The sequence below is a fragment of the Marmota monax genome, unplaced genomic scaffold (assembly GCF_021218885.2).
Source record: "Marmota monax isolate L192 unplaced genomic scaffold, Marmota_monax_Labrador192_F-V1.1 WCK01_AAM20220418_F8-fsc00109, whole genome shotgun sequence".
Classification (NCBI taxonomy): Eukaryota; Metazoa; Chordata; class Mammalia; order Rodentia; family Sciuridae; genus Marmota; species Marmota monax.
This window is the reverse complement of record NW_026695229.1, coordinates 2,680,058-2,703,741: the sequence shown is the minus strand read 5'-3', so window position 1 is coordinate 2,703,741 and position 23,684 is coordinate 2,680,058. Positions and strand designations below refer to the sequence as shown.

Below are 23,684 nucleotides of genomic sequence, written 5' to 3'. Positions count from 1 at the left end.
GGATGGTGATGTTGCTCAGGGGAGTGGGCATGAGGTCTCCAGTTAAGGTTATAAAGGACAAGCAAATAAGGACAAGGCCAAAAGAAATGTCAAGGAAGGCTGGAAAGAATAAAAAGAAGGGGAGGGGAGGAAAGAGGAGAAGGGGAAATAAGAAGGGAAGGAGTGAGTGAAAGAGAGGAAAGAGGAGAGAAGGAAGAAAGCAAAAAGAGGAAGGGAGACTGGCTCAGTTCAGGTACCCTCTCTCTCCTCAGGCACTGGCTCTGGGTCTACAGAGAACCACTGGCTTTGGGTTTATGTCCAGTGACAGCTTCACACAGTCTTGAATTCAATCAGTTCCCTCATCTACTACCATGAGTCTTACTTCTCTCCAGCTCCACTCAGAGCCCAAGCTTCCTCCCCTGAACTTGACTGACACTCCCACATCCTCTCCTCTTTCCTCAGCCTGAGCTCCTTCCTTCCCAGACAGGCCTCATTCCATGTGTGGGAAAATTTCAGTATAACAATGACCATATTTTCTGCAAATGAGAAGCTGAGGAGTATAAATTCATTTATGTGGATCAAATGTTACTGGTGGAATGTGGGTGGTTAGAACTTGATATTACCAATCAGATCAAACAAACTGGACTGGGATGAGGTTTCTAGAGAATGGGTGAATGAAAATGTCATGTTTCCTACTCTTTGGGCTGATGTCATGTATAGGGAGGTATGAAGAACGCTTAAAAAATCTGGTGGTAAAGGGGAAAGTGGTACATTTTTAGAGATAATTTGTTAGTGTCAATTTAAAAACAGGCAAGATCTCTGACCACAAAGTCCAATTCTCTGCATCTGCTACAGATGTCTAGAGGGAGACAGAGATGGGCAGCATTAGACAAAACTGTAAATATTCTTAACTAAATAACATAACCATGCCATAGAATATTATATAACTGTCAACATTTAGGTAGATCTGTTTCTTGTTCTGACATTCAAAGAACTTCAAGGCATACTGTTGAGTGAATAAAGCAAGCTGCAGAACAGTATGATAGCACTTACATAAAAACAGTAAAGAAAAAACATGATATGTAAATGCAAAGGAAAAGTCTGTCAGGTAGTACAACCACAGGTGGGGAACAGAGAAGGACTCTTATTTCTGTAAGGCTGTCTCTCTAAGATTAACAAAATATTTAAAAATACAGTAGTTCTCTCTTATCCCTAGTTTTGCTTTCCACAGCATCAGTTATCCATGGTCATTTGCAGTCTAGAAATGTTACATGGAAAATTCCAGAAATAAATAATTCCTAAGTTTTAAATTTTGTGCTGTTCTAATAGCATGATGAAATCTGCTGTCCAGCCCTGTCACACCCAGGACATGAATCATCTTTTTCCCAGTGTATCCATGATCTATACACTATCCATCAGTCATTTAGTAGTCATTTATCGGATCAGCTATGTCACAGCTTGTGTTCAATAACCCTTACTTCATTTAATAATGGTCCCAAGTCACAAACTTTTATTCTAGTATATTATTACAAAAGATATATTTTATTGTTATTGTTAATCTCTGATTGTGCCTAGTTCATAAATTAAACTTGATCACAAATTAAACTTTTTCATAGGTATGTACGAAAAAAACAGAATTTTATATTAGCCACTGTTTCAGGCATTTGCTGAGGATCTTTCAATGACTCCTACACAGATATAGTTATACATGGACACAATATCTTTATTTTGTTTATTTATTTTTATGTAGTGCTGAGGCTTGAACCCAGTGCCTCACATGTGTGAGGCAAGCGCTCTGCTACTGAGCCACAATCCCAGCTCCTATACACCAGTAATTTAAGAGTGGTGGTATAGTCACGAGCAGTAGTGCATACCTGTAGTCCCAGTGACTTGAGAGGCTGAGGCAAAAGGATCACAAGTTTGAGGCCAATCGTGACAACTTAGCGAAACTGTCTCTAAATACAAAATTTAAAGAGAGCTGGGGATGTAGCTCAGGGGTGAAGGGCCCTAGGTTTGATCCTCAGTACCACAGGGGGGAAGAAAAAGGGGTAATGGTCTAGAGAAACCTGGATTACATTTGATTTTTATTTTCAGTCTTATACATTTTATGTTACTCAAATTATCTACCAATATAATCTGAAAAATGTATATACTTTGTATAGGTAACCCAGGTTTATTAAAGGAACTTGAGGAGCTATATTTAGTGCACAGATAGAAATGAAAATCTGGGAATTCAGGATGGATGGTTAGGGATTGTTAGGGATAAGAACACCTTTGAGAATCTGATGAAAGCCAAAGATGCTTCCAGGAAAAATATACACCACACCTAACACTACACACAATTTCAGGGAACGCAGGAACAACCCCAGAAACCCACCTATAAATCATGGACCAACAGTTAAAGCTACAGAAATAGGCTGAGCATGGTGGCACACAGCTGTAATCTCTAAAACACAGAAGGTTGAGGGAGGAGGAGCATAGTTTGAAGATAGCCTGGGTAACTGAGCAAGACTCTGTGTCAAAATAAAAAAAGGGTTAGGGATGAAGCTCAGTGGTAGAATGTCCCTGGGCCCTGAGTTCAATCCACAGTACCACTTAAAAAAAGAGAGAGAAATAAAAACAGATCACAGAACCCAAGGAAACACCAACAATGAAAAAGCAAGCAGAGAAGGCAATGTTAAGCAAGGCAAGGAAAGGAGATTTAGGCAGTTGTAGAAAGGGCAGGGAAGGGCAGATAAGGAACAGGGATGGTGGGAGCGGGGTGAGTGTTATGTGTTCAGGAAAGGCTAGCTGGTGGCAGGGGGGGTGAGCATTATGTGTTTTCTGCCCCTCTGCCTACTCCATATTGCTTCACATGGTTTCTCCCAGAGCTCAACACAAGGATATGGGCAAGAAAGGCCCTTCAGCAATTAGTAAGACAATGAGCCCAGAGTCTGGCCCTGCCACCTCCTCTGGCCTTGTCTCCACACAAAAGGCTGTGGGTCATTTCTCAAACACACCTTTTTCTTTAACACAACGCCTGACACATTCAAAAGATCTGCAAAAATGCTTAAGATTTCTTCTTTCCTTCTTAGCTCTCTCATGGACCTTATCAATAAAAAAACAATGGATTTGGAAACCCCTACATAAACACTTCAGTCAGAAGTCAACTTTTCTCCTATCTCTACCCTATATTTCCAGATTTGCTTCCCCCAACACCTACTGTAGTAGGTTTGATGATTGTAATCAGCTGACTAAGACAGGACAGGGGTCTCAGGAAGCACTGTCTCCTTTGCTGGGCTCGTTTTCCAAGGAAGCCTATAAGGAGACACTGGGAGTCATGTCTGGAGATGTGCTTCATGCAGGCCACTGGACTGAGCCAAATTACTCAGTCTAGCTCAGGTCTCATTTGTAAGAGATGTGCATTGTATATCCAGTAATAAGCACATAGTTTTCCTCCATAAAACAAAATGAAGAATACTAAAGGTTTTGTGACCTCAGTTTTGCAATGTATACTCCTCATAAAATTAAAAATTACTACACACTGCAGATTCTGGGTCACTTACAAATAGCTCGAACCACACATATTGCATGTCACTTACAACAGAGACATAGTTTAGGCCCAACTGGCTCACAGAATCACCAGCCCAACATTGTTATCCTCTGACCCAAGTCTAAAGAGTAGTTTGCTTAGGAACGAAGTGCACCATGATTTTTTCAAAGCTTCATGACAATTCTACACAGGCTCAGTCACCCACATGCTGACTCTAGGAGGCCTTGCCTTGCACTTTCTTGACAAGTGGGACAGGAATGCAGAGGGACCTTGAACCCCTGAGTCAATCAACCTGGCCTTCCCAGGGATGGGCCACTGCTTATTCTATTTATGAGCTCAAAGTACTGGGTACAGAGCTGGCAGTGAAAAGGCCAGGTCCCAGCAGTGATTGCTGCTCCCAAGCCTAGAAAAACAGTGGGCCTGCAGCTAGAGTCTGTAGGCCTAGATTCAAGTTCAGCTTGCTTCATATAGGCCACTGGACTGAGCCAAATTACTCAGTCTAGCTCAGGTCTCATTTGTAAGAGACACAGCATCCCCATCTTCAACCTACAGGTCTCCCAGCAGCTGTAAAGATGTATAACACAGAAGGCTGTGGGTCATTTCTCAAACACACCTTTACAGTGCACTGTAAAGATGTATAACATGAATTGCTACCATGGCTACTGGGTCTAAGACCCTCTGAATGATTGGCAATAGTCAAAGAAGAATTTTACCAACTAATGGGATGACCTTGAGACTAATTTTCTGCCTCTGTAGAATGAAGGTGTTTGATTAAATGCCAATCTCAGATTTCATGTCCAGCAAAACTATCAAAAAGGTAATAATTAATTCTGAGTTTTATTTTCTCAAGTGCCAAAAAACATTACAAACTATATGTGTCACCATCATTTCCCAAAAGACAGAACATTTTTAAACAAACAAACAAAAATAAATAAAAAGGTAGTATCAGAATAATATCAACCACCCTAAGCAGGCCGGTGGGTACCGGCTGGACGGATGAGACGCCAGGCCGGCTTTTCAGCTCTGGGCAAGGATAGGGCTGTCTGTCTGCCCTGCCATCCTGGGACACCCTAGGAACAGCCTAACGACAGCGACACCGAACCTCAGCTTCCAACGCAATCAAGTTCAAACGCCAGAAACGCAGATGCCAGGGGCGGGTGAGCCTCCCCAAGGCCTCTGCGAAGACCCGCATCCCGATTCTCCGACGCGACCCCAGTACCAAACCCTTTCCACGTCACCCAGACCCTCAGGCCTAGTGCTCCGACCCCTGCCCGCAGCCCGCGGCTGTTCTGGTCACCCCCACCCCGACCCGGCGCCGCGACCCTGGCCCGGCCGCGTCCGCCCAAGGTCGGCCGGGAGGCCGCGGCCGCGGGCCGCGGACCTGGAAGGAGGGAACGCCGGGGCCGCGTCCGAGGCCAACTCAGGACGTGGGTACAAGACACCGGTAGCTCGGGGCCCGGCCCCCGCTGGGCCAGCGCCCCGCGCGAGGTGGCGGCGCGGCCCAAGGCGGCACTCACCCGGGAGACGCCATGAACGCGGAGGCCTCACGCTCCCACCTCCTCCGCTGCTCGCACGGCCGCGGCGGGCGCCGGGGAGGGGCCTCGCAGCCGCGCCCGCCCCGCTCCGCATCGCGCGGGGCTCCGGGCGGAGGGTAGGCGACGGCTGGCAAGGGAGGGGACAGACTGACGGCCGACTGGCCGAGGTGCGGAGCGTGAGCCTGGGCCAGCACAGCCCTACCCTACTGCCTCCCACCCACTCTGTCCCGGCCCTAAGGGGTCAGGCTGCACCTTAGGTGCCGAACCTGCCTGAGGACCTGGCTCCAGGACCTGGGGGAAATCTACCCTTCTGCGTTTTGAGTTTAATTTACTAAGAAAAGCCTTTTTCCGAATCTCTGTTATTGTTATTAAGCAAACCAGCAACTTTCTACTTCTAACTTGCAGGGCTGTTTTTGAACGTGTTTCTGGCCTGTTAACCTTTGCAAAAGATGTAAATTCACACTGTGAAGCTCTAAAGAATATTCTTTATATTGTATTAATAAGCACTATAATGAACCTGGAACTCCAGCAGTGGGGTTTTTTACACCCTCACCCACAAGCTATGAGTATTTGGACAGATAAAATTTTGAACCTCAGCATTTTCTGCGTTGTCACATTAAATATTATTAAAAATTATTATTATTTATTTTATGAAGTATACAAGACAGCAAAGCAGTGTTTAAAAGTCTTCTGGAGCCAGAATACCTGGATTGGAATCTGAGATCCATTAATAATTAGGAGCTCTGGCAAGCTAAAACTTCTCCAGGGCCACAATTCCTCCTTTGAAAAACAGGGGTATTATGTCCTATCTTCTCTTTGAGGATTAAATTAGTTCATATTTGTATGGGATTAATATGTTGCCTGGTACAAGGTTTCATTCTGTACTGGGAGAATCCATTCAACGTTTCTTAGCCTTGTCCTCATCAATAAAATAGTAGCTCACAGTTGCTACCATTTTAAGTGGTAGCAACCACTAAGTTCAGAGGACAATTAATGATCTGTAAATGGGAGCTGAAATATAAAGCTAGAGGGATTTTGGGGACCCAGATTAGGGATAGATACAGTGAGGAAGAGTTTGGGGAGTGGGCAATCCTAAATGGATTTGATTGAAGGCAGTAATGATTGCCGCTGGAGGTCAGATTAATTTTATTTGTATTTATTTGTTTGATTTTTGTGGTATTGGAGATTGAATCTAGAGGCCCTCTACTACTGAGCCATACTCCAAAGCCCTTTTTATTTCTGAGTCAGGGTCTGCCTAAATTGAAGAGGCTGGCCTTGAATTTGTGAATCTCTTGCCTCAGTCCCCTCAGGCTGGAATTACAGGAATGTGCCACTACATCTGACAAGGAAGTTTGTTTTCTAAAAATCGTTTGACCACTAGGCCTGAACCTAGGTTTAATACCCAGAACCCAGGACATTGTGCATGCTAGGCAAGTGCTTTACCACGGAGCTACATCCCCAGTCCTGTATTACTTAATATTTTGGAAACCAACAATTATTTTTGTTTATAATATTTTTAGTTGTAGATGGACACAATACCTTTATTCATTTATTTTTTAATGTGGTGCTAAGGATCTAACCAGTGCTTCAAATGTGCTAGGCAAGCACTCTACTACTAAGCTACAAGCCCAAGCCCCAACAGATTTTTATTATGTTTATTTTATTTATTTTTTTTTGAGACAGGTCTCACTAAATTGTCCAGGCCAACCTAAAAACTTTCTCTTTTCTATTTTGAGGTTAGCCTAGACAATTTAATGAGACCTGTCTCACTAAAAGTACATAGGAAAAGTTAGGTCACATTCACTCCACTGTTCTTCCCTTATGCCAACCTTTTTCCCTCCCTCTCAATCCCCTTCATCTAGTTCACTGATCTTTCTTCTACTTTGATAGAATCCTTCCCACTCACCCTTTTCCTCCCCCAAACCTTTTCCCCCACCCACCTTTTTCCTTTCCCTCTTTTTCCCTTCTATTTTTTTTAATTTGTTCTAATTAGTTATACATGAGAGTAGAATGCTTTTTGACACATTGTACACAAATGGAGCACAACTTCTCATTCCTCTGGCTGTACATGGTGCAGAGTCACACCAGTAGTGTAGTCTTACATGTATATAGGGTAATATTGTCTGTCTTATATTACAGACTTTCCCATCCCCACAGCCCCACCCCTCCCCTCACTCCCCTCACTCCCCTCTGAATAATCCCAAATTCCTTCATTCTTTCCTACCTGTCTCCCCACTATGGATCAGCATCCACTTATCAGAGAACACATTCAGCCTTTGACTTTTGGGGATTGGCTTATTTCACTTAGCATAATGTTCTTTAGTTCCATTCATTTACTTGCAAATGCCATAATTTCATTTTTCTTTCAGGCTGAGTAATATTCCATTGTGTATATGTACCACATTTTCCTTACCCATTCATCTGTTGAAGGGCATCTAGATTGGTTCCATAATTTAGCTATTGTGAATTGAGCTGCTGTAAACATAGAGGTGAGGTGGTTGCATCACTGTAGTATGCTGATTTTAAGTCCTTTGGGTATAAACCAAGGAGTGAGATAGCTGGGTCAAATCGTGGTTCCATTCCAAGTTTTCTGAGGGATCTCCATAATGCTTTCCATAATGGTTGCACCAGTTTGCAGTCCCACCAGCAAGGTATAAGTGTACCCTTTTCCCTACATCTTCATCAACATTTATTGTTGCTTATATTCTTGATAATTGCTGTTCTGACTGGAGTGAGATGAAATCTTAGAGTTAGTTTTGATTTGCATTTCTCTAACTGCTAGAGATGATGAACATTTTTTCATGTGTTTGTGGATTGATTGTATTTCTTCTTCTGTGAAGTGTCTGTTCAGTTCCTTAGCCCATTTATTGATTGGGTTATTTGGTTTTTTGGTGTTAAGTTTTTTGAATTCTTTATATATCCTGGAGATTAGTGCTCTACCCGAGGTGTATATGGTAAAGGTTTTCTCCCATTCTGTAGGCTCTCTCTTCACGTTATTGTTTCCTTTGCTGAGAAGAAACTTTTTAGTTTGCATACATCCTATTTAATGATTCATAATTTTACTCCTTGTGCTTTAGGAGACTTGTTAGGGAAGTCAGATCCTAAGCCGACATGATGAAGATTTGGGTCCAATTTGTCTACTATTAGGCATAAGTTATCTGTTCTAGTGCATAAGTCTTTGATCCACTTTGAGTTAATTTTTTGTTCAGGGTGAGAGATAGAGGTTTAATTTCATTTTGCTACATAAGGATTTCCAGTTTTCCTAGCACCATTTGTTGAAGAGGTTATCTTTTCTCCAATGTATGTTTTTGGCACCTTTGTCTAGTATGAGATAACTGTATTTATGTGAGTTTGTCTCTGTGTCTTCTATTTTGTACCATTGGTCTACATGTCTGTTTTGGTACCAATACCATGGTGTTCTTGTTACTATTGCTCTGTAGCATAGTTTGAGGTCTGGTATTGTGATACCTCCTGCTTCACTCTTCTTGCTAAGGATTGCTTTGGCTAGTCTGGGTCTCTTATTAGTTTTCCAAATGAATTTCATGATTGCTTTTTCTAGTTCTATGAAGAATGTCATTGGGATTTTAATAGGAATTGCATTAAATCTGTAAAACAGTTTGGGTAGTATGGCCAAATATTTGACAATATTATTTCTGTTATCCAAGAGCATGGGAGATCTATCGTCTAAGGTCTTCTTCAATTTCTTTAGTGTTCTGTAGTTTTCATTGTACAGGGTGAGAGTCTACCAACCAGCTTCTTGGTTGGTAGGCTTTCACCTTTCTTGTTTGATTGATTCCCAATTTTTTTATACTATCATAAATGGGGTAGTTTCTCTAATTTCTCTTGCAGTGGATTCATTGCTTATGTATAGAAATGCATTTGATTTATGGGTATTGATTTTATCTCCTGCTACTTTACTGAATTCATTTATTAGTTCTAGAAGTTTTCTGGTGGAATTTTTTGGATCTTCTAAATATAGAATCATGTCCTTAACAAACAGCAATAGTTTTGAGTTCTTATTTTCCTATTTGTAATTTCTTTCCTCTGGTTGCTCTGGCTAGAGTTTTAAGGACTATGTTGAATAGAAGTGGTGAAAGAGGGCATCCCTGTCTTGTTCCAGTTTTTAGAGGGAATGCTTTCAATTTTTCTCCATTTATAATGATGTTGGCCTTGGGCTTAGCATCAATAGCTTTTACAATGTTGAGGTATGTTTCTACTATCCCTAGTTTTTCTAGTGTTTTGAACATGAAGATGTGCTATATTTTGTCAGATGCTTTTTCTGAATCTATTGAGATAATCATATGATTCTTGTCTTTAAGTCTATTGATATGATATAATATGTTTATTGATTTCTGTATGTTGAACCAACCTTGCACCCCTGGGATAAACCTCATTTGATAGTGGTGCACTATCATTTTAATGATTTTGTATATGATTTGCCAGAATTTTATTGAGAATTTTTGTGTCTATGTTTATCAGGGATATTGGTCTAAAATTTTCTTTCCTTGATGTGTCTTTGTCTGGTTTTGGTATCAGGGTGATATTAGCCTCACAGAATGAGGGTTCCCTCCTTTTCTATTTCATGGAATAATTTGAGGAGTATTGATATTAGTTCTTCTTTGACGGTCTTCTAGAACTTGACAGAGAAACCATCTGGTCTGAGCTTTTCTTGGTTGGTAGGCTTTTGATGGTGTCTTCCATTCACTGCTTGAAATTGATGTTTAAATTGTGTATGTCCTGATTCAGTTTGGGTAGATCATATGTCTCTAGAAATTTGTCAGTGTCTTTGAGATTTTCTATTTTATTGGAGTATAAATTTTCAAAATAGTTTTAATTATCTTCTGTATTTCAGTAGTGTCCATTGTGATAATTCCTGTTTCATCACGAATTTTAGTAATTTGAGTTTTCTCTCTCCTCTTCATTAGCATGGCTAAGGGTTTATCAACTTTATTTATATTTTTTTCAAAGAACCAACTTTTTGTTTTACCAATTTTTAATTGTTTCTTTAGTTTCAGTTTCATTGATTTCAGCTAATTTTAATTATTTCCTGTCTTCTACTACTTTTGGTCTTCTTTTTCTAAGGCTTTGAGTTACACCACATTTATTTTTTGACTTTTTATTCTTCTTAACGAATGAGCTCAATGCAATGAACTTTCTTCTTAACACTTTCATAGTGTCCCAGAGATTTTGATGTCTTATCAGTGTTCTCATTTACCTCTAATAATTGTTCTATCTCCTCCCTGATGTCTTCTGCTATCTATTGTTCATTCAATAGCATATTATTTAGTCTCCAGGAGTTGGAGTAGCTTTTATTTTTTATTTTACCATTGATTTCTAATTTTATTCCATTATGATCTGATAGAATGCAGGTAATATCTCTATTTTCTGAGAGGTGCTTTGTGGCATAACATATGGTCTATTTTAGAGAAGGACCCATGAGCTGCTGAGAAAAAGGTGTATTTGCTCAATGATGGATGAAATACTTTATATATGTCCATTAAGTCTAAGTCATTGATTGTATTATTTAGTTCTATAGATTGTTTAGTTTTTGTTTGGAAGATCTATCCAGTGGTGACAAAGGTGTGTTGAAGTTACCCAGTATTTTTGTGTTGTGGTCCATTTGGTTCTTGAAATTGAGAAAGGTTTTGTTTGATGTACTTAGATGCTCCATTTTGGGGGACATAAAAATTCATTATCGTTATATCTTGTTGATGTATGATTTTTTAAGCAGTATGAGATGTCCTTCTTTATCCCTTCTGACTAACTCTGGTTTGAAGTCCACTTTGTGAGTTCACTTAGAGTCCCACTTCCACTTTATGGGGATAGAAACCCCTGCTTGTTTAACAGTCCATGTGAGTGATATGTTTTTTCCCAACCTTTCACCTTCAGTCTGTGAATGTCTTTTCCTAGGAAGTGAATCTCTTGAAGACAGCATATTGTTAGGTTTGGTTTTTTTTTAATCCAATCTGCCAGTCTCTTTTGAATGAGTTTAGGCCATTAACTTTCAGATTATTATTAAGATATGATTTGTATTCCCAGTCATTTTGGTTTATTTTTGTTTTTTCATGTGACTTAGTTTCTCCTTTAATTGACCTCTCCTTTGTGTAGCTCCTCCCTTTGTTGATTTTCAGTGTTTTTGTATTTTTTTTCAATTTCTCCCCATAAAATATTTTGCTGAGAATGTTCTATAGTGCAGGCTTTTTAGTTGTGAATTCTTTTAACATTTGTTTATCATGGAAGGTTTTTATTTCATCTTCAAATCTGAAGCTTAATTTTGCTGGGTATAGTATTCTTGGCTGGCATTCATTTTCTTTCAGAGCTTGATATATGTTATTCCAGGGCCTCCTGGCATTGAGGGTCTGGGTTGAAAAATCAGCTGAAATCCAAATTGGTTTCCCCTTATATGTAATTTGAGTTTTTTTCTCTCGTATCCTTTTTAAAAATTCTATCATTTTTCTATATGCTAGTCATTTTCAGTATAATGTACCTTGATGTGGGTCTGCTGTAACTTTGTATATTTGGTGTCATGTAAGCCTCTTGTACTTGATTTTCCATTTCATTCTTTAAATTTGGGAAATTTTCTAATATTATGTCTTTAAAAAGATTGTTTATTCCTTTGGTTTGTACCTCCAGGCCTTAATCTATTCTGATAAATCTTAAATTTGGTCTTTTCATGATATCCCATATTTCTTGGAAGTTCTTTTCATGGTTTCTTACCATCTTCTCTGTTCAGTTGACTTTATTTTCAAGAGTGTATATTTTGTCTTCATTGCCTGAGGTTCTGTCTTCTAAATGGTCTAGTCTGTTGATGATACTTTCCACTAAAACTTTAATTTGGTTTACTGTTTCCTTCATTTCAAGTATTTCTGCTTGATTCCTTTTTATAATCTTTGCCTCTTTATTGAAGTGATCTTTCACTTCTTATATTTTCTCTCTGATACCATGCTTTATTTTGAAAATCAGCCTAACTACGTATCTTCTAAACTCTTTCTCTGACATTTCCTCTACTGTGTTGTCTATTGATTCTATTGTTGAAACATCTTGGTTTGTTTGAGGCACTTTGTTCCCTTGGTTTTTTCATGTTGTTTGTGTGTCTTCCCATTTAGTGGTATGGATCTGAGGCAGAATAGTTTCTACCCTGTAGTCTTATAGTGTTCCTGAAGGCTTCCAGTATCTCATCTTTAAGGGAGAAACTAATATGAACAGTACCCAATGTCCCTGAGTACTTCAGGACTCAATGAGCTGGAGAGAGTCTGGTTTTCTCCAGTTTCTCCAACCTGAGCTCCCCCCAGGGCACTGCCCCTAGTCTCCAGCTTTCCACAGGCTTGCTAGACCCAGACTGGCCCATTCAAGCCCAAGTACAATCTGACGGACCTGGTGTCAGATTCCCCAGGGTCTGCCTTGCTGCAGTCCCAAGATCTCAATGCCATTTCAACTTGCAGAGACCACCAGGGATGCACTCACACAAAGGAGCGACCTTACCAAAAAGCAGCCAGATGGTGGCCACTAGCACACCCAGCAGAAAGACCTCAGGTGCAACCAGACTTGCAGGTATTCTGACAACGTATCTCCAGGCCCTGGTTGGTGTCCCCAGACTGAGGTGGCCACGCCCCCAGACTGCTGCAAACCTGCAGGCCCTGGCCAGTGTCCCAAAATGGTGGCAGCTACATGTATCCTGCAGGTACTGTGACAGTGGACTTCCAGGCAGCAGGGGGCAGTGGGCAAGCTCATGGCAGGTGATCCACAGGTGCACGTTGGGATCCGAAAGTGCTCATCGGGCTGCACGCAGGTAAGAGGCAGGTAAATGGGAAAATGGCTGATGATAGGCAATAGTCATGAGCAATCTATGCTCAAAAGGCAGGTGATATGCTGGTAGACAGTGGGTGATCATGGCAGACAAAGAGTGGGTAAACAGCAGGGGATCAGTGGGCAGCAACAACTGCTTTGTAGAGAAAAAATACTTGTTGATTTTTGGTTTTATTTGTTGTGCTTTAGGAGTCATGTTAAGGAAGACAGTTCCTCTGTTTGAATCTCAAGTCACAGAGCAACAAGGAATGCAACCTCCTTCTAGTCCACTATCTTGGATCTCCCCCCTGCTTTAACCCTTTTTATTTGGACTAGCTTCTGCATATCAGAGAAAACATTCAAATTTTGACTTCTTGGATCTGGTTTATTTCACTTAGCATGAAAGTCTCCAGTTTCATCCATTTTCCAGCAAACGCCATAATTTCATTCTTCTGTATGGCTAAGTAATACTCCATTGTGTACATGTAGCACATTTTCCTAATCCATTCATCTGTTGAAGGGTACCTAAGTTGATCCCATAGCTTGGCTATTGTGAATTCTGCTGCTATAAACACTGATGTGGCTGTGTCCCTATAGTATGCTGATTTTATTTTTTTTTAATCTATTTATTTTTTGATACCAGGGATTGAACCCAGGTGCACTTACCCACTCAGCCACATCCCCATGCCCATTTTACTTTTTTTTTTTTGAGACAGGGTCTCACTAAGTTGCTTAGGGCCTCATTAAGTTACTGAGGCTGGCTTTGAACTCATGATCTTACTGTTTCAGATTCCTGAGTTGCTGGGATCATAGGCTTGTGCTACCGTGCCCAGTTAGTATGCTGATTTTAGATCTTTTGGATATATACTGAAGAGTGGGATAGCTGGGTCATAGGTTGTTTCATTTCTAGTTTTTTGAAGAATCTCTATACTGTTTTTCCAGATTGTTTGCGCTAATTCGCAGTCCTAATAACTATGAATGAATATACCTTTTCCATACATCCTCGCTAACACTTATTATTTTTATTCCTCATTATTGCCATTCTGATTGAAGTAAGATGAAATCTCAGTGTAGTTTTGCTTTGCATTTCCCTAATTGTTAAAGATGTTGAGTATTTTTTCATGTAAATATATGGCCATTTGTATTTCTTCTTTTGAGAACTGTCTATTTAGTTTTTTTGTCCATTTATCAAAAATTTTTTGGTGTTTTTTTGAGTTCTTTATATATTATGGATGTTAATGTCCTCAGGAACAGGTGGCAAAAATCTCCCATTCTAGCAGTTGCAGAGTTTCTAGTCTAATTCCTAGGTCTTTGATCCACTTTGAGTTGACTTCAGTGCAGGGTGTGAGACAGAGGTCAAGAAAGGGGTCTTTTACATATGACTTTCCAGTTTGCCCTGCACCATTTATTAAAAAGGTTATCTTTCCTCCTATGTATGTTTTTAATACCTTTGTCTAGTACGAAGTAACTCTTTTTATGTAGGTTTGTCTCCTATTCTATTCCATTGGTCTTTTTTTTTTTTTTTAAGAGAGAGTGAGAGAGGGAGGGAGGGAGAGAGAGAGAGAGAATTTTTTAATATTTATTTTTTAGTTATCGGCGGACACAACATCTTTGTTTGTATGTGGTGCTGAGGATCGAACCCAGGCCACACGCATGCCAGGCGAGCACGCTACCACTTGAGCCACATCCCCAGCCCTATTCCATTGGTCTTCACATCTGTTTTGTCCCATCCTTCATTAGATTAATTACAAAGTTTTGAGTTGTTTTTTTCTTTTCTTTTCTTTTTAGGTTATTGTGAATGGGTTAGTACTCCTGAAATTTTTTTGGATTGATAAGCACCTTGCCATTGCTGAAGCTGGCTTTGAACTCACAATCCTCCTGTCTCAGTGTCCCAAGCTGCTGGAATTATAGGCATATGCCACCGTGACCAGAGATATTTCCTTTATCACCTCCAATTTTATTTGAGTCCTCTTTCTCTGTATTTTGGTTAGTTTGGCTAAAGATTTATCAATCTGGGTTATCTTTTCAAAAAACCAACTCTTTATTTCATTGATCCTTTGTATTATTTTTTATTCTCCATTTCACTGATTTTGGCTCTGATTTCAATTACTAACTTCTACTGATTTTGGTGTTGGTTTGTTTTTCTTTTTCTAGGGACTTGATACGTAATGTTGAATTATTTTTTGTAAAGTATGAACTCAGGGCTATAAATTTTCTTCTTAGAACTGCCTTTATGCTGTCCCAAGGATTTTGATATGTTATCACTATTCTCATTTGTAAGAATTTTTTTTATTTCTCCCCTGATTTCTTCTGCTATCCATTCCTCATTCAAAAGCATACTATTTAGTTCCCAGGTATTAGAGTGATTTTTGTTTTTGATCTTATCGTTAATCTCTAACTTCACTCTATTCTGATTTCATAGGATGCAAGAAATTATCTCCATTTCGTTGTATTTGCTAAGATTTATAATGTGACCTACAATGTGATCTATTTTAACACTTTAAAAATGTTAAGGAATATAAGTTTGCTGAAATTAAATCTTCCTTAAAACATGAGTTTTAGCATCCTACAGCATGGTGGTCCATGGTATATTTTAACAACCCCTACTGTTGGACATAAATATTTCTACCAGTATTTCATTACTATAAGGAATGTGGACAAGAAATATCCTTGTACCCAAAATGGCCTACACACATACATGATTATTTCCTTAAGCCAAGTTTGTAGAAGTTTAATTTCTAGGTCAGTAGTATATTAACATTTTAAGGCTTTTCAGATACATATATTATCTCTGTGTGTATGTGTTTATACACATACACATATACATAAACATACACAAATTTGCACACATATATACAAATACAAAAATACACAAACACACATACAGATTATCCTCCTAGCACAATCACAAGCTCCGAATGATAGTGCCAGTTTCCCAAAATGCTCTCTATATTTAAAAAAAAAAAAAAAAAATCATTGCCAATTTGAATTCCCCACAGAAACAAGCAGAAACAACTAGAAGCCTTCTAGACAACTAGAAGCTCTGGAAAAGTCAAAGATTTACCACAACCAAGCAAACACTCAAGCAAGAAAAAGCTTTAAGAGGTAGGAATGTTTCATGGCATTTTTACTCAAAATATGTGCTCTTCACCAGCATGGTGGTAGAGTTGGTCCTAAGCAGTAGCAGCCCATTTCCCTTTTCCTCTTTTTAACTGGAGGAAGCATAGCAGATCTTCTTTGCATGCTCCCAGCCCTACAAGGAACCGTAAAGGGAGCCTTCAGGTTGAAATGAACGGATGCTCACAAGCCAAAGATATAAAGATCCGCAGTGATGATAAATGTACAGGCAAATATAAAAGTCAGTATTATTGTAATTTTGGTTTGTAACTCCACTTCTTATGTTCAACAGGACTGAGCCAGGTGCAGTGGCTTATACCTGTATTCCCAGCTTCTCAGGAGGCTGAGCAGGAGGACCACAGGCGTTTGAGACCAGCCCAGGCAAGATTGTGAGATCCCCCCCCCCATCTGAAAGAGAGAGAGAGAGAAAGGGAGGGAGGGAGGGAGGGAGGGAGGGAGGAAGGAGGGAAGAAAGGAAGGTAGGTAGGTCAAATGCATAAAAATTATAAATTTAAAATTTAAATCTCAAAAAAGGACAAATGCATAAAAAATTATAAATTTAAATCTGTACTATTAGGGCTGAGCAGGGTGGCATACGCCCATAATCCCAGCTACTTGGGAGCCCAAGGCAAGAGGATCAAAAGTTGGGAGGCCATTCTGGAAACTTAGTGAAAAAAAGGGAAAGAGGGGTACAGCACAGTAGTAGAGTACTCCTGGGTTCAATTCTCAATACTGCAATAAATAAATCTATATTGTTGGGTATACAATGTATAGAGATAGAATTTATAACACCAATAATATGAAGGGGGAAGAAAACTGTATGAATAGTTTTTTATTGCAATTAAAGATGTTAGTATGAATTTAAATTAGATTACTATAACTTTAGGATGCTCTATGTAATCGCTATGATAATTACAAAAATATCTGGAGAATATGCAGAAAAGTAGCTGGGCACAGGGGCACAGGCCTATAATTCCTGAGACCTGGGAGGCTAAGGCAGGTGATCTCAGGTTTGAGACTAGCCTCAGCAATTTAGCGAGGCCCTCAACAACTTAGTGAGACCTTGTCTCAAAATCTAAAAAAACAGGGGTTGGAAATTTAGCTCAGTGGCAGAGCACTTTTCTAGCACACGCATGGTCCTGAGTTCAGTCCTCAGCTGAACTCAGGATAAAGGACTGGGGATATAATTCAGTGGTAAAGTGTCTCTGCATTCAGTCCCCAGTACCCCTCCTCCAAAAAATCAACAAACTAGGAATAGAGGAGGATTTGCTCAACATGAAAAAGGGCACTTACAAAAAAATCCACAGGGAACATCATACCCATGGGGAAAGAGTGAAAACTTCCCCCTAAGATCAAAAACAAGAAAAAAATGCCCACTTTCTCCACTTCTATTCAATATAGTATTGAAAAGGTTTACAAAATGGAATGGATATAAAACTATACTTGCAGATGACATGACCTTATAGAAAATTCCAAAGAATCCATAAGAAAGCTACTAGAGCTAATAAACAAATTCAGCAATGTTGTTGGGTAGAAGATCAATAACAAAAAACTAAGTAGTGTTTCTATATACTTGTAAAGAACTATCAAGAGTAGGGCCTGTCACCCAGCAACTTGGGAGGCTGAAGCAGGAAGATCATAAAATCAAGGCTAGCCTCAGTAATTTAGTAAGGCCCTAAGCAACTTAGCAAGACTCTGTATTAAAATAAAAAATAAAAGGGCTGGTGATATAGCTCAATGGTAAAGCAACCCTGGGTTTAATCCCCAGTACAAAACAAAACAAATAAACAAAAACTTATCAGAATAGGAAGTTAAGAATTCCATATATAATAGCATCTAAAAGAACAAAAATGTCTAAGAATATATTTAACCAAAAAACGAGGTGAAAGACTTATACACTGAAAACTACAAAACATTGCTGAGTGGCTGGAGTTGTGGCTCAGTGGCAGAGCCCTTGCCTTGCGCATGTGAGGCACTGGGTTCAATCCTCAGCACCACATAAAACAAATAAATAAAATAAAGGTATTGTATCCATCTATAACTAAAAAATTTTTTTAAATCATTGCTGAAAGACATTTTTTAAAAAATGGAATATCAATCTGCCCAAAGTAATCTACAGATTATATATATACATATATATATATATATACCTTTTTTTTTTCCTTCAGTACTGGGCTTCCTGCATGCTAAGCAAGAATTCTACCCCTGAGCTACACCCCCTGCACTCCCATCTTTATTTTGAGTCAGGATTTTGATAAATTGCCCAGGCTGGCCTGCTTCAGCCTCCTGAGTAGCTGGGATTACAGGCTTGCACCATCATATGTTAAACATCTGTATGAACATATAATTTACCCATCAGCAATCACTCCCTATTCCCTCCCTTCCTCATCCCAGGCAACCATTAATCTATTTTCTGTCACTACAGTGTTGCCTATTCTGGATATACAGATAGAGCCATACACTATTTGCCCTCTGGTAACTGGCCTCTTTCACTTATTTGATATAATAAGAAATATATATTTGGTCTTTGCCCCTGGTCCTAGCACAGTTTTTTTAATATTTATTTTTTAATTATAGGTGAACACAATGTCTTTATTTTACTCTATGTAGTGCTGAGGATCAAACCCAGTGCTGTGTCACGCACATTAGGGGAGCGCTCTACCTCTGAGCCACAATCCCAGCCCCCTGGCACAATTTTTACAACCCTTGGAATTTCCTGCATGACAGAAATGATAGGAAGGTCTTTTGTTTTTCATTAACAAAAACAAAAACCTGAGATATGCCTATAGGAGTCTCTTGGTAGGCCCATAGATTAGTTTCAGAGTGATGAGTAGGATTCCTGAGGATCTAACCCTGTGACTGGAGGACTGGAACTTCCAGCATCACCCCAGGACTACCAGGGAAAAAGAGCTGGACATGGGGTTTCATCATCAACACCCAATGATCTCATCAATCATGCCTACCTACTAACTGGGTTCATGTTACAGACAGCCTAACCCAGGGACCCTGGCTGGAGGATTTGGCCACTGGCTCACTTAAGAAATAAACAAAAGATGGAAAAATAAATTGTGAACTTCATGCAGTTTGATCAAATCAAGAAGCAGTTAGATTGCTTTTCTCCACCAGCCCCACAGAAGCAGTTACAATTTATAGAAACAAAAGCCAGATGATATACATACATAGATTTAATTACCCTGTATTAGAGCTGGGGCAGGGAAGGGATCTTCATTCTTTAGCTTCCTTTAGCCGTTTAGCTTCCTTCTTTCCCCAGGAGGAAGTCTGCTCTTAATTCAGAGTAGGGACTCCAAATTCACTCTCTTTCATTCAGGTGGCAACCTGAGAGTTGTGAGGGCATTAGAAATGGGGGCAGTCTTGTGGGGACTAAACTCTTAACCTGTGGGGTTTGCTTTGTGCTAACTCAGGGAAGTTGGTACTGGAATGGAATTGAATTATAGTATAGCCAGTGTGTGTCTGGAGAGTCAAAAGAATTGGTTGATAAAAGGTGAAAAACTCACACTTTTGGTGTTAGAAATGTTGAGTAAAATTAGATCAGACAATATTTTCTTTTTTTTTTTTAATCTGGTAATTCCATCAATTTTCTTTTGTTCCTTTCACAGATGTTATAAGCCCAACCAACCTTCACTGCTAACATCTAGATAGTATTTTTTAAAATATTTATTTATTTATTTTTAGTTTTTCGGTGGACACAACATCTTTGTATGTGGTGCCGAGGATCGAACCCGGGCCACACGCATGCCAGGCGAGCATGCTACCACTTGAGCCACATCCCTAGCCCTTAATATTTTCTTTTTGAACTCAGAGGTGCTCTATTGCTGAGCTACATCAGCCCCTGCTTTGTGTATGTGTGTGTGTGTGTGTGTGTGTGTGAGAGAGAGAGAGAGAGAGAGAGAGAGAGACAGCATCTTGCTGAGTTGCTGAGGCTGTCCTCAAACTTGCAGTTCTTCAGCCTCAACCTTCTGAGTCCCTAGGGATTACAGGCATGGGCCACTCACTGCACCCTAATATAGTATTTTCAGGGTTTATTTATTGGTACTGGGGAATCAAACCCAGTGACTTGTTCATCCTAGACAACTGAGTTACACCTTCTGCTCCTCATCTATTATTGTGTTGAACTGTGTCCCCCCAAAAGTTGTTAAACTACTAACTCCAACAGCTATGAATGTGACCTTACTTGGAAACCTTACTTGGAACCATCTTTGGAGATGATCAAGTTATTAAGAGGTCATTGGGCCTCTAATCCAATGTAATTGTATCTTTTCTGTTTGTTTGCAGTGCTGGGGATCAAACCTAGATCACTGTGCATATTAGGGAAATATTCTACCAATGAACTATACTCTCAGCTCTGACTGTATACTTACAAAAGGGACTGGAACACACATAGCAGGAAGATACTATGAAGATACAAGGGAACACTATTTATTTAACAAAGGCTGTTAAGGAGCTAGGGGAAAGGCAATGGAAAAGATTCTCTTTCACATCCCTCAGAAAGAACCAACCCTGACAATACCCTGATTTCAGACTTGTGGCCTCCAGAGTTATGAGACAATACATTCTGTTGTTTAAGCCACTCAGTTTGTGTAATTTATTACAGCAACCCTGGAAACATATATATAAAGTATATATCAGTAACTTATTCCCCAAAATACTCCCTTGTATGGAAACATCACTTTTTTGTTTAGCCATTGAACATTTCAGTTATTGTGACCTTTTGACTAGTATGTATAATGCTGCTATTATAAACATTTGTATACAGATTTATGTATGGACATATTTTATCTTATATGTATATTTAAGAGTAATATGATAACTCGGTTTAACTTTTTGAGCAACTATCAACCATTTTCCAAAAATGACTGTACCATTTAACTTTCCCACCAGAATGTGTGAAGGCTCCAGCTTTTCCATATTCTTATCAAAACTTGTATTGATCCTGGAGGGCACAAAGTGGTATCTCATGGCTTTGATTTGCATTTTTCTTATGATTTTTTAAAAATGTGCTTACCAATTTCTTATCTTTAAAGAAATGTATATGCAAATCTTTTGCCCAGTTTTTTTTTTGTTGTTGTTGTTGCTGTTGTTTGTTTGTTTGAACTCAGGACCTATGCATGCTAAGCTAGTGCTCTACCACTCAGCTATATCCCCAGACACCTTTTTGTGTTTGAATATTTGGTGCTGGGGATCCAACCAGGGAACACTTTTTTTTTTTTTAATATTTGGAGACAAGTCTCACTCACTAAGTTGCTGAGACTGGCCTCCAATTTGTGATCCTTCTGCTTCTGCCTCTAGAGTAGCTGGGATTACAGGTAGATGCCAATGCTCCTGGTTCCCCAGAACTTTTTTAACTTTTATTTTTAGATAGGGTCTTACCAAGTTGCCCAGGCTGACCTATAACTTCTAGCCTACTGCCTCAGCTTTTTTCTCAGCTGGGATTTCTGGCAAGCACCACCATATATGGCCCAGTTTTAAGTTTTTATAAAGTAAGCACTGATGTTTAAAATCTTTTTTGTAACATTTTAAAATTAACTCTGTATATCTAAAATATTTCAAAGTTAAAAATTAAACAATACATATAAGAATAATAAAAAGTTAAGAAAACTATAACCTAAACTATCAATAGGAAGTAAAATTGCAACTTTTTATTTTCTATTCTTTAGAGCTTGATTTGTTTCCCTGGATTACACAAGTGATGCAAATCATCTGTACAAATTTTTGGAAATTGGTATCACTAGTAGACCCACTATCCAGGAATAATATTATCATAGAAATTTATATTCTAACACCAATACAGAAACACTTATAAAGTTTTGGGACTCAAGGCTGGGGTTGTGGCTCAGTGGTAGAGCACTTTTCTAGCATGTGTGAGGCCCTGGGTTCAAGTCTCAGTACTACATATAAATAAAATAAAGGTCCATTTACAACTAAAATAAATATATATTTTTTTTAAAAATGTGGGGGATAATTTGTTCCATAGAAGAGAGAGTCAGGTAAACAATGTAGAGCTGGATGGGCTATGGTCTAACACAAATTTTTTATCTATTCTGTTTATGTATTCAAGACCAGGTCTCACTATGTTGTCCAAGCCTACCTCAAACTTGCAATCCTCCTGATTTAGTCTCCTAAATAGCTGGGTTTAGAGGCACAGGCAACTGCACCTGGCTGGAAATTTGTACTGCAAAGATGTGAAACCAAGAGAAATTTCTTAACCTGGCTCACTCAGAGAGTGATGATTGAGCTAGTTTTGGAAGGTACTACACATTGAATCCTTACTATTTTCCAAGACAAGTTGTTTAGGGCCTTGATGAGTTGCTGAGGTTGGCCTCAAAGTCCCCATCCTCCTGCCTTAACCTCCTGAGGTGCTGAGATTACAGGAGTGCACCAATGTGCTTAGCTGGAAAGTTAAGGGGGAAAAACAGGGAGTTTTCCAGATGAAGGGCAGCCAGGAGTAAAGGAATATAAGTAGGAACATTAATAGAAATCTTTGATAGCAGGATTGAAAGTTAGGGAGGAAGAGGTAAAATTAGAGGATACTAGATTCTAGAAAGAACATGGATAACCCTGAATGTATTACTATAGATTACCGGGATTCCTTAAGAGTTTTGGGAAAGGATACAGCTTGATTAGACTTATGTTAGATTCATGAACTTGTGGGGAGGACAGTTTGGGGGAATGAGAGAATGGAAGGCAGGGACTGGGGAACCATTAAATATAATTTATTTTATATTCTGAATATAAACTCAAAGATGACCATATGTCCTGGCTGGTCAGAGACAATCCCAGATTACATCTTTGGTCCTACAGTACTTGCATTAGTATCCTTGTCCTGTAAAGTGTCTGGAGAAAAAAAAAATATCACCAACATATAACACACTTGCACACATCAACAGAACTTTGACAATTCTTGTCTTTACTATGTGAGATACACCGACATTACATATTTTATTGTATTACACTTCATGTTTTAAATTGTAGATGCAATTCGTTAAGCTGATTTCATGACACACTACTAATTAGTTCATAACCATGAACTGAAGTTGACCTAGACAACTCCCAGGTCTTCGGAAAGGGGGAAAGGTACAGAATTAAGTTTGGGATATTAAGTTTCAGGCTGCCGTTCTTAAACTTTGGCAGTGCATCAGAACTACCTGAATTAGTGAAAATGGAGGCCCTACCACATAGTTATGCGTGCCTGTCTGCTTCGTATGTACACTTTTTTTCGGTCCTGGGAATTGAATCCAGGGGCACCCTACCAGTGAGCTACATCCCCCCAGTTCCTTTAGTTTATTATTTATTATTATTATTATTATTTTGGTCTCATTAAGCAGCGCCTGGAACTTGTGATCCTCCCATCTCAGCCTCCCCTGTCGCTGGGATTACAGGAGTGCGCCACGGCGCCAGGTTTGGGATTGCATCTATATGGAAACAGCTGTTAGAACCTCCAGTCACAACGTATAAAACGCATACGTATACTCACAGGGTGGAGAATACCCTCAGGAGTTATGCGAAAGTCTAGGAAGGAGCCCAGGAGGGAATAGAGAGCATAGCGTACGGCGCTCGGCGCGTCGCTGTGCCCCAGGCCCTCGCCGACCAAAGTCAAAGCCGCAGAGCCCTACTCGGGGCCACAATAACTTGACTAGCAGGACCTGGCCCCCAACCGCGCTCGGACGAGCCACGCGCGACGACCGCCCCACAGTGCCCCGCGTTGCGCACGCGCAGAC

At 39.7% G+C, this 23,684-nt stretch overlaps 1 protein-coding gene across 6 annotated transcripts in view; it reads right to left on the bottom strand.

The window, feature by feature from the left end:
* The window catches only part of Urgcp (upregulator of cell proliferation), a 45,540-nt gene that overhangs the window by 21,643 nt on the left and 213 nt on the right, over positions 1 to 23,684 (bottom strand). For 2 of the 6 annotated variants that reach the window (XM_046437890.2, XM_058576845.1), the window contains exon 1: positions 23,441 to 23,659. The exons of 1 other annotated variant lie outside the window; for it this stretch is intronic. Coding sequence is in view for 2 of the 5 variants with exons in the window: in XM_046437888.1 (XP_046293844.1) it covers positions 5,029 to 5,042 (14 nt within the window). In the remaining 3 variants the exon portion in view is untranslated. Of the gene's footprint in view, positions 1 to 5,028; positions 5,121 to 23,440; positions 23,660 to 23,684 lie in introns of those variants that run through there. 3 more of the 6 variants (XM_046437888.1, XM_046437887.2, XM_046437889.2) reach the window with 3 other exon arrangements.